Source organism: Lissotriton vulgaris, chromosome 12, assembly GCF_964263255.1.
Source record: "Lissotriton vulgaris chromosome 12, aLisVul1.2, whole genome shotgun sequence".
Taxonomy (NCBI): domain Eukaryota; kingdom Metazoa; phylum Chordata; class Amphibia; order Caudata; family Salamandridae; genus Lissotriton; species Lissotriton vulgaris.
Window position 1 is genome coordinate 145,748,648 of NC_141700.1, and position 14,560 is coordinate 145,763,207.

The 14,560-nt window shown below is 42.0% G+C and overlaps 1 protein-coding gene across 1 annotated transcript in view; it reads left to right on the top strand.

The window, feature by feature from the left end:
* Nucleotides 1-14,560, top strand: part of GLMP (glycosylated lysosomal membrane protein) — a 98,780-nt gene that overhangs the window by 65,295 nt on the left and 18,925 nt on the right. The window contains exons 4-5 of the mRNA XM_086947622.1: nt 8,699-8,917; nt 11,410-11,690. Coding sequence (XP_086803748.1) covers nt 8,699-8,917; nt 11,410-11,690 — 500 coding nt within the window. The remainder of the gene's footprint in view (nt 1-8,698; nt 8,918-11,409; nt 11,691-14,560) is intronic.

Sequence of the window (14,560 nt, forward strand, 5' to 3'; positions counted from 1 at the left end):
AATGGAGCTAATTCAATAACTGCTTTTTTAGTATGATGCAAGCGAGACCAACAGGCATATAATTGCCATTCTTGCTCATCTCTAAAGCAGGAGGTCTTGGGTATAGCTCTGCTTAGTTTGTTTCTTCTCTGGTTGTAAGAGAACGCATTTGAGCTCCTAGGGGAGGCCTCGCCATTAAGGCTCAGTGAGCTTAAATATCAAAACAAGTGGGCATGTTGGAATCGGGGAGCCATGAATTAATCCACTTGTTTAAAAAGTTTTTAGGTTGTGTGTTCTCCATCCTTTCTGGAAATCCAACAGATCAGATGTTATTTTGCCATTCCTGCCCTTCAGCATCTTCTGCACATTCTTATAATATTTTGGAGGTGTAGATTAGACAGTAGAATGTCCATTTACGGTTTTTCACTGTGCTCAAGTTCCAGTAGCCTGCCCTCTGCCTCCGTGACTCTGTCTACGGCATTCCATTGATCTTGGTGCTAATTGGACAAATCTATTCCTGCCTTGTCTAGTTTAGACTCCCATGCCAATTTGGTGCTGTTTAATGGCCTGGAGGAATCCTGTTGTGCCCGCATGATGTGGGGGCCTGGTCTCATGTGATTGGTCTGAGCTGGCTTTTCGTTAGGGGTGTGCCTTCTCTCTCCAGAGAGCTTTGAGTATGTCAATTTTGGCCTACTTCTAGCGTGTCTGCCTTAGTTTTTGGTCATGGTTTGGAAACGGAAGTTCTCACGATGTATCACGCAGCTCAGGTCATGTTTGATTTTCCAATGTAAATAATCAAGAAAAGTGGATGGGTCTGTATCACCTCCTCTATTCATAATTCTATGGCAGCCACTTAGAGTGTTGTTGAGTTAGTCCCTCGCAAGTTATATCTGCCCTTCACCTTGATGTTTTGTTCTGGATGAAGGGTGTCCTCACATTCTGCTCAGCATTTTCAGTCATATTTGAGCTTCTGGCATGTTGATCCAGCTGGCAGACTGCTGGGTTGGTTCACTGCAATGTGAATCATCGCTGTTGCATGTTAATTTTTTTCCTTGAAACACACCATTTTTGGTGTGATCGTTGCTACTTTACATTGGCACAGCAAGTCTTTTCCTGTCACCTCTCACTTACTTCAGGTATTTTACAAAATATACAACTTCCAGTGCTAGTCAGGATATTTCTCTCTCCTTTCTCAGGGAGTGAAGGGAATGCTACATTAGCCACAACACTTTAATAGACAGGCAATCGGCTCAATGCTCCCTCGATTGTGGCTGCACCCTGCATGTTGCTTCTTTCTACCTCTCTGTGAGCATGGCACAGCAGTACTTGAGTCGTTCCTTAATCAGGATTTGTTTTCCTCTTCACTGCCTGGACACCAATGTCTCCAGTGATCAAAAGTGTGTGGGCCGGCGCCTGTCCCTGACCACCCGGTCTGTTCCATATCCTGATCATCCTAGATGCCTCAAAGGTAATAGCCTATTTATCTTTTTACTATGGAAATATGTAAGATATTGAGCAAACTGTATACGATAAGGGAGAATTATGGTAGCCCTGGTTGGAGATCTTGTCTGCTGTGTTGGACAAACAAGCTGTGATGGTTGGAACTCATTTTATGAAAGGTGGTAAAACTGATTTATAGGGGTAATCCAGTGCAGAAGTGTATTTTTTAAATCCAGCAAGATAAGAGGAAGCATATACGTAGAACAAAAGGATTTAATTGTATTTGGATGGTGGAATCAAGCTGAATATAGAATGACACTCAAACCTAGAGAGGGGGTACAGGTTTCAGAAGCAGATGAATGTGGAAGTGAAGACTGGGTTGACGAGTACGAGCCATTCTTGACAAATTCAGCAAGCCTAAGAATATTATAAACACTGTGTAAGTGGCAATACAGAAATAGATCTGTACCCCACTATGACCCCCCCCCAGATAATTCAACTGCATATCATGATATGATACATTGAATGGTCACATATCACAGAGTAGATATGAATGTCCTCCAGGAGGACAATGACTTTGTGGTGATGCTGTCCATGACCCAGCGACTGTCCAATTCCTCCCTGTGCTTAAGGGGATGGTGAAAACGACCACAGAAATTGTTAAAGAGCCTCTAAAAGCAAGGTTAGTAACACACTAGGTGGATACAAAATATGTCTTCTCATAACGACCTACCCTACATACGTGGTAATGTACCACCTGCCTCCCTCGTGGTCCACGCTGCGTGTAATTGTGCAAACACTCCAGTCACAGGAGATTCTCCCCCTCCAGACCGGAGGAGCAAGAATATAGATGGAGTGGAGAAAAGAGTAGCGGTGTAGGCATCCATTGGAGAATCACTAACTCTGTTGACCAGCTCTCCCGATACGATAGGACACATTGGGATGAGATGCAGGATCTTTTTAAGCTACTCACCGTGTAATAGAGACCAAGAAGAGAGGAATTGGTGTTGGAATGGAAGATCATCTCCAATGCTGACTCCCTCATTGATATGGATGCAGCTGACCGTGCGGCCTGAGGACCAACAGCATCTTCTCAACCTGCCCTTCCATGGCAAACCCTTTTCTTGCCCACAGGTTGACCAGATGCTGGGAAAACTCAAAAAGGACACAGACACCGGCAACGCCATGGGTGCCCTTCAAACAACCCCCCGAAGGGGCTCTCTCGTAGGCACCAGTACAGGGTAGGCAGCAAAACCACCTTCCCAGACCCTCCTCCCTCCTATCCGAGACATCAGCAGACCTACAAACAGCAGTAACCAACAGGTGCACTGGCAAAGGAGGCTCTGGCAAAAGGGCCTTCTACATCTAACCATCAAAGAGTGACTCTCATTGCCCCCTCGTCAATCACACAACACATGTCTGAGGAAGGCTCCCAAGTCCGTATTAGCAGAAGTTCAGCATGGCTACTTCTTAGAACTTTTCGTACTCCCACCCAACCTTCCACCCCACAGTCACATTCCCAGAAGGCAACATCTCCATCTTTTAGAAGGAGAGGTCCTAGTGCTCCTTTAAGCAGTCAGCTGTGCCCATAGCACACACAGGTGACCATCACAGTTCTACACAGCCTTGGCTTCACAGTAAATGTGGCCATGTTCCATCTACAATGCCTCCAATTCCACACCTTTTTAGGAGATATGTTTAACTCTGTTACCTGCAAAATCTACCCAAGCCACAATTGGTTGAATCCTTCGACCAGCTTGTCCCTTTTTTTTTTTTTTTTTTAGCCACCATGTCACCTCACAGTCAGAACTGTAATGGATCTGTTGGGTGTGATTGCCTAGTGCATCTCTATTGTACTCCAGGCCTAACTACACAAGCGTTCATTGCAACAATGCCTTTCAGCCCATAGGTCACAGGCGGATCAACTGGTCAAGAATCTTTGCCTATGCTTTTCCGTTCCTTCCGGAGGTGGCGTGGACGATGTGGGAAACATCCCAGACCCTCATCCTAGTACACCCTACCTGGGCTATCTAGCCCTGGTTCTCAGCCCTACTCAAGATGTCCATCAGCCCCCATGAGAAGCAGCCAACAGGCTGGATCGTCTCCTTGAGCTTAGACCTCAGAATGACTCCACTTAGAGGCTATATCTGCATTCATTAAAAACGGGGAACATTCCTCCTTCCTCCATATACCTGTAGTCAAGGCATTCATAGGAGGTCTTAAATGGTAATTCCTCCTATGCTTCCTTCACCACCTGTGCGGAACCTTAATAGTGTCCTTACCAGACTCATGGGTCCCCCTAGTCTGGACCTTTTCGTTCTTGCCCTCTCCAGAACCTCTCTTGGAAGTAGCCTTCCTTATAACGATAACTATGTTATGCCGCATAGATTAATTGCAAACCTGCACACTCCAAGAGCCCTGCATTGAAGTCCACAAGGACACGGTAGTGCTCAGGACAAAGCCTAAGTTCCATCCCAAGATGGTTTCCTCTTTCCACTTTTTAACAAGACTGTGAGGATTTGGGCGTAGTATATGATATGGCTGTGCGGCCTTACCATGTAATACACTCGCAAATACCCTTGGGTCCAGTCATGTTCTTTGTAAAACCTTAAGCTCAAACCTGGGTAGCTATGGCTTCAAGCAGCAAATCTTAAACAAAAGAACTAGTGTAAAGCATTTAATAGTTCCAAACAAGGAAATAAAGCCACACAACATGAAAGAAATACAACACAAATGTATAAATCTAGATTACATTTTAATACATTTTTAGAGACCAAGATGAGCAGAACCCACTGGAGGGTTCCGGAGATACAGATTTTTAAAGGAAATATTAAACTTAATTGAACCACAAACAAGCATTGGTAACTGTAAAGTTTGTAAACTTTTGTAAAGGTTGTAAGATTTGAGTTCGACTATTTTGGCCTTACTTGTGCTACAAAATTCGACAGGGGAAAGGTCTGGGGGGCAAAGAGGAGTACGTTCTAGTCCAGTTCCAAACTTTGCAGTGCGACTGCTATAGACTTTAATGTTCAATGGAGTGATCATGATGCTGCGGATGCAGGAGATGGAAGATGCTCAAGGATACTCTGGGTGATGGGCTATTGATGGAGGTGTCTTTGTAGTTATTTCTCGACAGAGGTTGCGGTCCCTCAAAGTCCTCTTAGAGACAGCAGAAGGCTAGTTGCGGCTAGACTACCAGTCTCTGTCCACAGTGGTATACCTTGGTGGAGATTGGTGTCCCTCTTGGGTTTCTGGCTGACTTGGGTGCAACTTTTGACCGTGGATTGGTCTCTACGGGTACCCAGTGGCAGTCAGCTACGATTTTTCTGGAGTGGCTACTGACTTGCGGAAGTGGGCTACTTCATCGTTGATGGCCATGGGAGTCACTTCTTAGGTCTGGGGCTTGGGAGCGACTTTTTCCAAAGCCAGGAGCCCCAGGCACAGTCATCTTTTCACTAGCCCAAGGTGCTACAGGTGCAGTGCAAGCAGACGGTTCAGCCTCTTTGCCAAGTCCAGGGGTCTGCACGGCAGTCCTCCTTCGGTCCTCTTTCAAGTTTGGGTGTTATCTAAAGGTTCAGGGTGCCAGAGGTGCCATATTTGTGACCAGAAAGTGACCTGGGAGGTTGATGCGGTCACTAGCCAATAGCTTCCAGGTCCCTTCCTTCTTTGTGACATCTTGCAATCCCAGAGTGCACAATTCTGCCTACTCTCAAGATGTCAGAACCCTTCCTTGGATGTTAAGAGCTTGGTAGGCCAACCTAGAGGTGTGGCTACCTGTGGGCTACACACCCACTACAAATCTGGTTTGGGCACAGGTCTCCCCTCTCTGTTTCCGCCACCAGCCTGTCTACCTGAACAAATGGCAGCCCTTCAGGAGTGTGATTGCTATTTGCCCACCAATGGCAGTTTCGCCTTTGAAGCTCTCTATTTGGGTTAACCACTTGAGTGGCTTCCTGTGAAGGGGATGTGAAACCGCTCCCTGTAGCAGGCTGCTATTGTTCCTAAGCCTAGGAGTCATTCAGACTGCACTCTAATAAAAGAGAGAGGGACCCCACACCAAAGGGATAGGGTACCAAAACTGATGTATGTCAAAAGAAAATTCCCTTTGGGTTGTTCGACAACAAGACAACAATTCTTACATACAGCTAAACATATGTCATTCATTCATCGGTACTTACAAATTGGAGCAATGCAAAATACAACAAAGCAGTTCTGTAAAAACAAATAGATTCAGTGTGCACAGTTTATTCATATATGTAAAAAACAAGTTAAAAACAAACAGAAGTTTAAAATTAAATAACATTTGGGAACACAGACAATATAAGAACGGAACAATTCATATACACAATCTAAACCTAAGTAGTTCCTAAAATTATTAAGGGAGGTGCAAATGAAGGTAAAGATTCCACAACAGTCAGAATAATCCTTGCTCAATGTGTATTGCACTTCTCCCTTTGATTCAACGCGTTTCAACGGACATTTAAAATATAGCCGCCTTCATCAGGAATATATTAGCTGTCTTCCCAAAATTAATTTCTGCAATTCAAACAAAATATGTTTTAGATTCCAAACACATAATACAATTAAAATGAGAATAATCCTATACATCACAATAAATCCATAAAAAAACAGAAACAATGGTGTATACAAAAGCAATGCTCCAACACATGTGCATTAATACGTATAGCAGTAAAACAGTTATATACAGACATAACCTATTACTTAGGCAACCAAATACAATTGTATCTTAAAGCATAAACCACTAAGACAGTGTTCTACAAGCATAGACTCCTAATCAGGCAACAACAAGAGTAACAACAACTAACCAGGCAAAGACTCTCCAAGAGGGCAGAAAGCAGTCCGGTGGCTAGTGACCATGTGAGGCCACTAGGACAAACTCGGTCACAGAGTACGAAATTTCTCAAAGTTGTGTTTCTTTAATAGTGATTCAACTTGAGCATCAAGTTGGATAAATGTCCCGATTAATTTGACCCCTTACAGTACCCATCTAAGTAGTCCCATTCAGAAGTTATCCAGGCTGAGAGGTCAGCCAGTTACCCTGTGTAAGTTAATGGGGCTACTAACCCCCCCCCCCCCCCCCCCCGCAACAATACGACAATTTAGAAGTATTGTTGTTAGGACATATATAGAAAATACATATCCTACTTAATAATATACAGCTCTCTACCTGAGGGGGGACTTGCATATTGTTATGGTAAGTGGGGCTTAGCCATTGGTTTGAATGGCAAAGTCGAACTAGCAGTGTTACCCCAGCCTTTCCATGCTGCAGTGACAGACTTGGAGCCATTTTGTACTTTGTCACACACAGGGTAGTGCAAAAAGTGCTGCAGATCTGGGTGGACACTCTTCCTCACATGTCCAGGGTACCAGGGTACTGTATACTAGATACTTATAAGTAAGTCAATCTCTGTCAATTGGGGGTAGCCAATTTTCCATACACTTTCTAAGGTGCTGAATTACTGAGCTCTGTGTAGCAGACCTCCGTGTACCCGAAGTCGATAAACCAACAGCATGAGTCCAAAAATGTAGAGGTAAGCATGCAAAAAGAGTCATCCCCTTAAATAGACCATAGTCTTCTTCTCTCAGTCAGACCCCGGAGCAGAGATGGTGCTTTATGCAGTAGAAATGATGTGTGCTGTCATTTATTACATAGACAGAACAAAACCTTTTCGCAAGACAGATCAGTTGTTTATAGCCTTTGCAAAGCCTCATTAGGGGTAACCTATGTGTAACGCAGAAATTGCTAGACGGATGTATGCAGACATGCAATCAAAAAATACAAGAAAACCCTCTCGATTACTCCCAGAGCTCACTTTACTTGCAAGAAGGCCGCAACTATGGCCTTCTTTTGAAACATCCCCATAGCCTACATGTGTAAAGGAGCTACATAGTGAATCCCATATATGTTTACTAAACACTGTTGTGTTGATATTCTAGCCAGACAACAGATTATGGTTGGCTATACAGCCTTTTTTCAGAGTTCTACATCATCCATATGCTAGCCACCACTTATAGAAAGGTATTGCATTATAGTCTATACTGAGCATGTGTATTTACAGCAACGCATGCTATGAACAGAAAATGTTACCCTGTAAGTATCTGTTCATAGTGTGTTCTTTAGATTCACATGTGACCACCTTCCTTCCCTGGTCATGTATGGGCCTGATCAAAGATCTCTTCTCTCTTTCTTATTCGTGAATACACAAGTACATCATATAGTGTTCTCCCACCTCTCCATACTATTCTCACCTGCTGTGCGCAAAACAATCTAATATGGAGTTGATGCCCATACACGTTGCCAATTAAGGGATGAATCCATATATCTCTAGATTCAAAAGACTTCTTTGGAAAAAAAACAGCTTGCAAATTCCCGAGCCAAACACTAGATGGCAATGGGATGCAGAGCATGTGAAACTACAGCACTACATGTTATGAGTAGATGCTTGCAAAGTGACATTTTCTTTATCCCTAAATTGATATACATTTTTAAGTCTTAAAATAATGTCTGCGTCCGGGTACTACTGCTTCCTGATTTAAATCTAAATATTACGCAATAGCCTTTGACTACCTATTGAACGTGGGGCTTCAGGTGCTTGGAGTTGTGCATTATTTTGTTTAAAATTCTGTTAAATGCCTTGAATCTCCCAACGTGTTCAAATCCAGTCCTTACTCTAGAAACATATGAGTTTTCATAGAGTGAATCATCTCTCTTGAAAACCTTTGGGTTGTTTTTCAGTTGCATTTTATAACTTGAAACTAGAAATGAACATTTTTAAAAATTGGTTTTCATTTAAAGTGGCATACATCAAGGTAAATTTAGGAAACTCTTAATGGAATATATTGTCAAAAACTTTATTTTTTAAGATTTTCTGATGGGTGGCCTTGGATTACTCATTATACGAGAAAGGTAGCATGTAAATCCTTTCTGGTGCTGTAGATCTACATTGTTGTAGGATGACTTTATTACATATGTTTATTGGCACACTTCTGGATTTGTTTGAAACAGGTGCTGGCTATGTAGAGTTGAAATATTTTTGTAAGTAGAGTCTGGTTTGCAACAGTAAAAGGAGATGCCTTTGAAAATATAGTGGTTGATGAGCAGAAACTAGGTATTGCCATTGATGGGCCTATACACAGTTATTTACTTGTTAGAAAGCTTTCAACTGTAGGTATCTTAAATATTTTTGGAGTGTGTATCTTAATTTGAGGTAGATTCTCATTTCAGAGCTGTTAAATAATTGTTATATCCTCTTTTTAGGTTACTGCTTTTGACAGTACGGGCCGAGAAAATGTCCCCCCAAGCCTCCTGCATACTGCCAACTGCTCTAAGCTTGAGTTTCGGATTGAAGGTGTGACCCCCAGAGGGAACTTCTCACGCTTTGGGTTGGAGATGGTCATGCTGGAGCAAAAGGGAGGCCTCAAGACAATGAAGTCTGTGCGGACGATTGATGACGAGTATACACCCACAATTTTTGAGGTAGTGTGGCAGAGTTGACACAAGAAGCACAATGCATAGTTGTAGTGTTTTGTATATTACTTTGTTCATGTATGATTGTGCTGTTTCTGTGTGTAAGGATGAGGATGTGTCATGTCTCTTGTTGTACTTTGTTTCGAGTTCTGGGAGAATGTTGGTTGTCCCTTTTTATGCGAAGAACACATTTTCCTATAATTTGAAAGAGAGTTTATCCCAGAGCTGAGCATGAACAGCCTAGCTCCTTGCTGGAAATCGTACACAACTACTCACTTATCTGATCCATGAGGAGCAGGTTTCAAGTCCATCATTTGTGCCTCTTTTCCTTTTTCGCTCTAAGTGCGCCGGGTATGCCGAGATGTGGGTCCCGGGCTAACTGTGCCACTGGACTCAAGCTAGCCTGGCTGATGAAGGGTGATGCCCGAAACTGGTCCCAGGAAGCTTGCTTCTGGTCCATGGAGGACCTGGATTGGTAGTTTGGGCTGGACTGTTCAAGACTTATTTGCATATGACTTGGTCCAAACTGGGGTTGCATAGTGAGCAGAAGAACAATGTATTAAACCCAGATACCATGGCAGGGGTGTAAGTGGTTAAGTTTCTGCACTCCGTCCATCATCTTGTTGTATTTACTATATTCGCCCTAAGTAGCCATGGGTATGCTCAGGCATGGGTCCCTTGCTCTCTGTGCCACTGAATTCAAGCTAGCGTGGCTGATGATGGGATAATACCCTGAAACTAGTCACAGGACGATTCCTTCTTGTCCAGGGAGGACCTGGTCTGGCTGTTTGGACTGGACTGTTCCCAGAGGAGCAGGGTCAAGACTGATTTGCATATGACTGGGTCCAAACTGGGGTGGAATAGGGAGCAAAAGAATGATGGAATAAATCCAGATCTCTTGACTAGGGGCGAGTGGTTGAAAAATGTCAGCACTCCGTCCATCTTGTGTTTACCACAACTACTTACTACCTACTTCCTAATTATACAAAAAGAACTGACATGTATGTAGTTTGATGGTGAGTTGACTTACTGTGTACATGTAAGCTTCTTTAGAAAATGCCTTCCAGAATGACGAAACGAAGGCTGTAGTCTTTATTGAAGCTGGGGATTTTTTAAACTCTCACAGGAGAACAAGCTTCAACTACCATTCAAACAAATGAATGTTTTTGCTAAGAGAAATATATTTTGGTCAAAAGAGATGTAAAAATGGAATAGATTCAGAGAGTTGTAAAAATTGCCTTTACTTGTCTATTCAGTCTTGGATCCTTATGGTCTTAAATAGAGTCCCTGAGTGCTTAAGCTACTCCATTTCATGGGGACCTGTGCAATCAAATTCTTTGATGTGATTGTAGCTAAATCTATAGTGTTGGTACAGAAAAAAACGGGAACTTGAAACATCGGGACAAATGGAAAGATTAAAAGGAAACCAAATTATATTGAGCTAAGCATATGGAATAAGTAGATGGAGGGATGCAACATATGTGAAGAATATAAGAAACAAACAACAGTTACTTTCAGTGAAACAAAATGGGAGCTCTCCCTGTAATAAGAAAAATAATAAATGAAATGTTAAGAAAATTGTCAAAGGTGTAAGAAGTTTGGTGCAGGTAGGGTGTGTGTGTCCCTTTACACAGAGCGCAATACAATATAATTACAATTGAATGGTCACTATAATCGTTTAAAACGATTCTAACTAGCATTGGATTAATCTGAATTTAAAATCCCCAAATGAATTAACATGTTATAGAAATAAGATTTGGAAATTAATGACCCTGAGATTAATTGCCCAAAGTTTAACTTCAGTGTTATTAATGCACCCAATGAAATAACATTACATGTGCAAAAACAGCATCTCGGAGCTGAGGTCCACCACGACATTTAGATTTCTTCAGCATTTGGTAGTAGAGATGCTCAATATACTGTGAACTTCTATATCCAGTCGCTAGAGCAGACTTAACTTTAATTTCTGACAAAAAAAGTATGAACAATGGGTAAACGTTAAAGAAAAGTACTTTTTTCTTTTTCAGCATTAGATTTTTAAAAAAAAAAGTTTTAAAACAATGTAAACTTTTCTTTCTGGCTTTGTTTATTTTTGTCACTAAAGTGGAGGTAGAGAAATTCATGCCACATTAAATCATTGTAAGAAACTATAGGTGCCGTTGACATTATTCATCTTGGCATAGGTCTTTCACATAACATTTTATTGTTTTGCTCTTTGATCAGCTGCATAGTGCTTGTGTATAGCTCATCTCTGAGGGTCTTCTCCGCTGTTCAGTGCTTCTTCCCAAAAGTTACCTTTGTTAAGCTGAATGTGTTTTGCAACACCTGAAATATTAGCACAAATGCTCAGCAAGTCACACTTTTGTTCTTTGGAGGTAGGAGAAGGATTGGTTGATTGAAGCAGTATGTGCGAAGAACTAGTACACCAATGCTAGAGAGACTCTATTTTTGCATGTTGTCTTACAGTTTATTTTCTGACTGCACCTTTCATTTTTGAATAGATGGCCCAGATGTTGTCGCATGCAGGAAACAAGAGCCACACCCAGAGTTTTATGCAATGGAAGTCTGTGGCCTACAACTCGCCCAAGGCTAGACGGGATGAGGCTTTGCCATGCCAGTATTACGACCTCCGGGACCAGAATGGTACTCTGAACGTGGCCAGAACGATTGCCCAAGCCTACTTTGGGGAGAACCTGCAAGAGCACCACATAATCCAAGCTCTTAACATTTCCTTTGGGATTGCTGATGGGGACTTCTATAATAATACCCACTACTTAAGTTGGTAAGTGAGTAAATGGCTGTGATGTGACACAGTGAGTCTTATAATTGTTGCTACAGTGTTCACTGGAACGTAGTATAAGACATCTTCAGTGTGCCATCTTATGTATCTGAAAATCAGGAGAGCTACAGCAGCTGACACACAAGAAAAATCTGCATCAGATCCAAGACTATATGCCCTAAAAGTCTAGCATTAAACCTTTCATTACAATTAATTCATTGCTTTTAATGTTCATTAAGTAATATTTGGTTGATGAGATTAGCAACTACCCACTTTTGTTCTAGTGCCTAAACTGTTGAGGCCAGAGTAGTTTAACCGATACACTACACAATATTGTCTAATTACTCAATCATCCTATACCTGTTGCTTCTTCTTTATCGCAATCACGAGCTTATAACAACAAGCAAAATGTTGTTAGTTTTAAGCCCCATCTTTTCCCACAAGTTATTTCTAGTGTAGGCAGCTAATCTAACCAGTAGTTAAGCTGTTCTGTAGACCACTGAACACATACAGTTTGCCCTCTGTTGTTACAATGTTCCTGCAAATGTGTATAGTTGTAGTAAATTGCGTCTGTCATGAGTTGGTTTCATACAGTTCTGTAGAGGAGTTGTGAGTACGCTTACATTAATTTTAGACCAGTAGTTACTCTCCAAGTCATTCTAAAGTTATCTTTAAAAATATGTTGATGTAAAATTATTTATGGGAAGATGAGCTATGCTTTCTTTGGCCGTTACCAGATCACTATGGGGAACTTTACGGCTGAGGCGATAAAGAAGTTCCTAGTTGGAAATGGATTAAATTAGGGGAAAAAAGAGCAGGATGATTTAACAGTGATCCTACACAGGTCAGGGTAACCGTGTGTTCATACCTATCCCCTTGCATTGCAGTTACATCAGATTCACCTTATTTCAGGTGATATTACTTCATTATTAACTTGTTTGCAACTTTAGATGTTAATTAATAAAATCCACTGGCAGGTCGTGCCATTTCTAACCGCAGGTATTTATATTTGATTTAGATTTAAAAAAAAATATTTCTATGGATATCCATACTATTACTGTTTGAAGAGTGTTTGTGTTTTTTTTCTGAAAGCCGACATCTGCAAGGGTTACGGTTTGCTCTTTACATGAGCTTAGCTAATTGCCAACATTGTAAGAGACAAGCACACTAGTTGTTACCTGCTCCATCTTTCCCTTTTGCATGCACCTGAGGGGGAGGACATAACGATCTATTGTCTCTGGGGGATTCCTTTTCCAGCGGGATGCAGAGTTTCTGTTGAAAGTCGTGGTTAGCAGACTTTTCCTGGCATACAATGCCAAATTACACCACCAGAGCAGCAGGTTGAGAAACCCACTGATCTGGTGTAGTACTAGGATTTGGAGGATTCAATCGGGTTCAAGTGCAGTTTGTACTCTTGGAAATGAACCTCTTATAATGTTCTAAGAGTTTGAGAAGATGATGATTCCTCTAAAGACACAGACTCACCTGCCATATTGGTTTGAAGCAGTGTGATGAGTACAAATGATTGTTCCCTGTTTGATGAAGACTTTTGTGAATCAAATCCAGTCACACAGCAAGCTGGCTACAGTGGCCTGCACAGCGTGGGGATGGGAGGAGCATGCAGTAACATTGAGGAGTTCAGAGGAACCCGTTATATCAATACCCATGCTGTCTCATGCCTGCTCACCTTCTTATAGCTATCCTTGGCCAGCCTGAGGTTCCACACATATGGTAAAGCCACATCACACACAAAACCATTCTCCCCTCACACTTTTTTTCATGGAAGAGAACACAAATTTGCCAAGGTGTCTCTGTAAGTAGCCTCCCCTCCGCCAACTGTGATGCCAATGAAATTTCCTGCATGCTTTACCTATATCATTAACAGTCAAGTATCCTACGGTTGTAGAAACCACTTACAGAATCATGTATTGCCCCCTTGAAGAAACTCTGCATTGAAGCCTCCTGGCTATGAAAAAAAATACCAACTCAGAAATGATGAAGTTGGAGCAGTTCAGCACAGTGTAACTGCACTGGACCATTCACCATATGGCTGTCATTGTTCTGTGATGGAATGAGTGCTCCTCAGGATCAGTATGATATGTAAATAGGGTCTACCACTCAATATCCCCAATTCTGCATACCATAAAGGCACAGAAGGTTAGGGTGATCAAGTGAGGAAAAGGATTGTAGGGAAGGAACAGCAAGGAGAGAGACGTATAAGCGAAAAGAAACAATTACTCAAGGTGTTGGTAACCTTTTAAGAAAAATCTACACCCCACTGAATCTTTTGTATTACCGAACACCCTGCAGGCAATCTCATCTGAAGGTTAGAAGCGTCTATAGGAAGAGCTTAACACCATAGGTCTCTCACAGGATCCAGGGGTAGGATAAAACCTCAACTATTAAATACACAAAAGAACGTAGAGTAGGTTAACATCAGTGCATTAATTCCAGAAACAGAAAAAATATGGTCTTGAATCCCAGAACCTCGATACATGCCACAAGCAAGGTTGTAAGGAAGAATGAAAATATGTGCACTCAAAAGATTAAGGATTGGTACAAAAGCACTTTTGTTAGCAGGGCTATCTGCTTTCCAACTAACATCCAACTTGACTTTAGGCACTGTTCTTATATATCGCTTACCATGCTTTTTTCTTGACAAAAATGTCAAGCGCATTCACGTGCTGTTTTCCAGTAACGTTGAGGCGAGCGCTCTAGCGCATTGAATTTCCCTTTACAAACTCAAAATCAAAAGAGAAACCGTCGGAACACATTCCATACGCTTTTCCAAGCAGTAAAGGGGGGGGGGGGGGGGAGTGCATCCAGCGCTTATCTTTTTCCTTATTATACCCTTAAATGAAAATGTCAAAGTG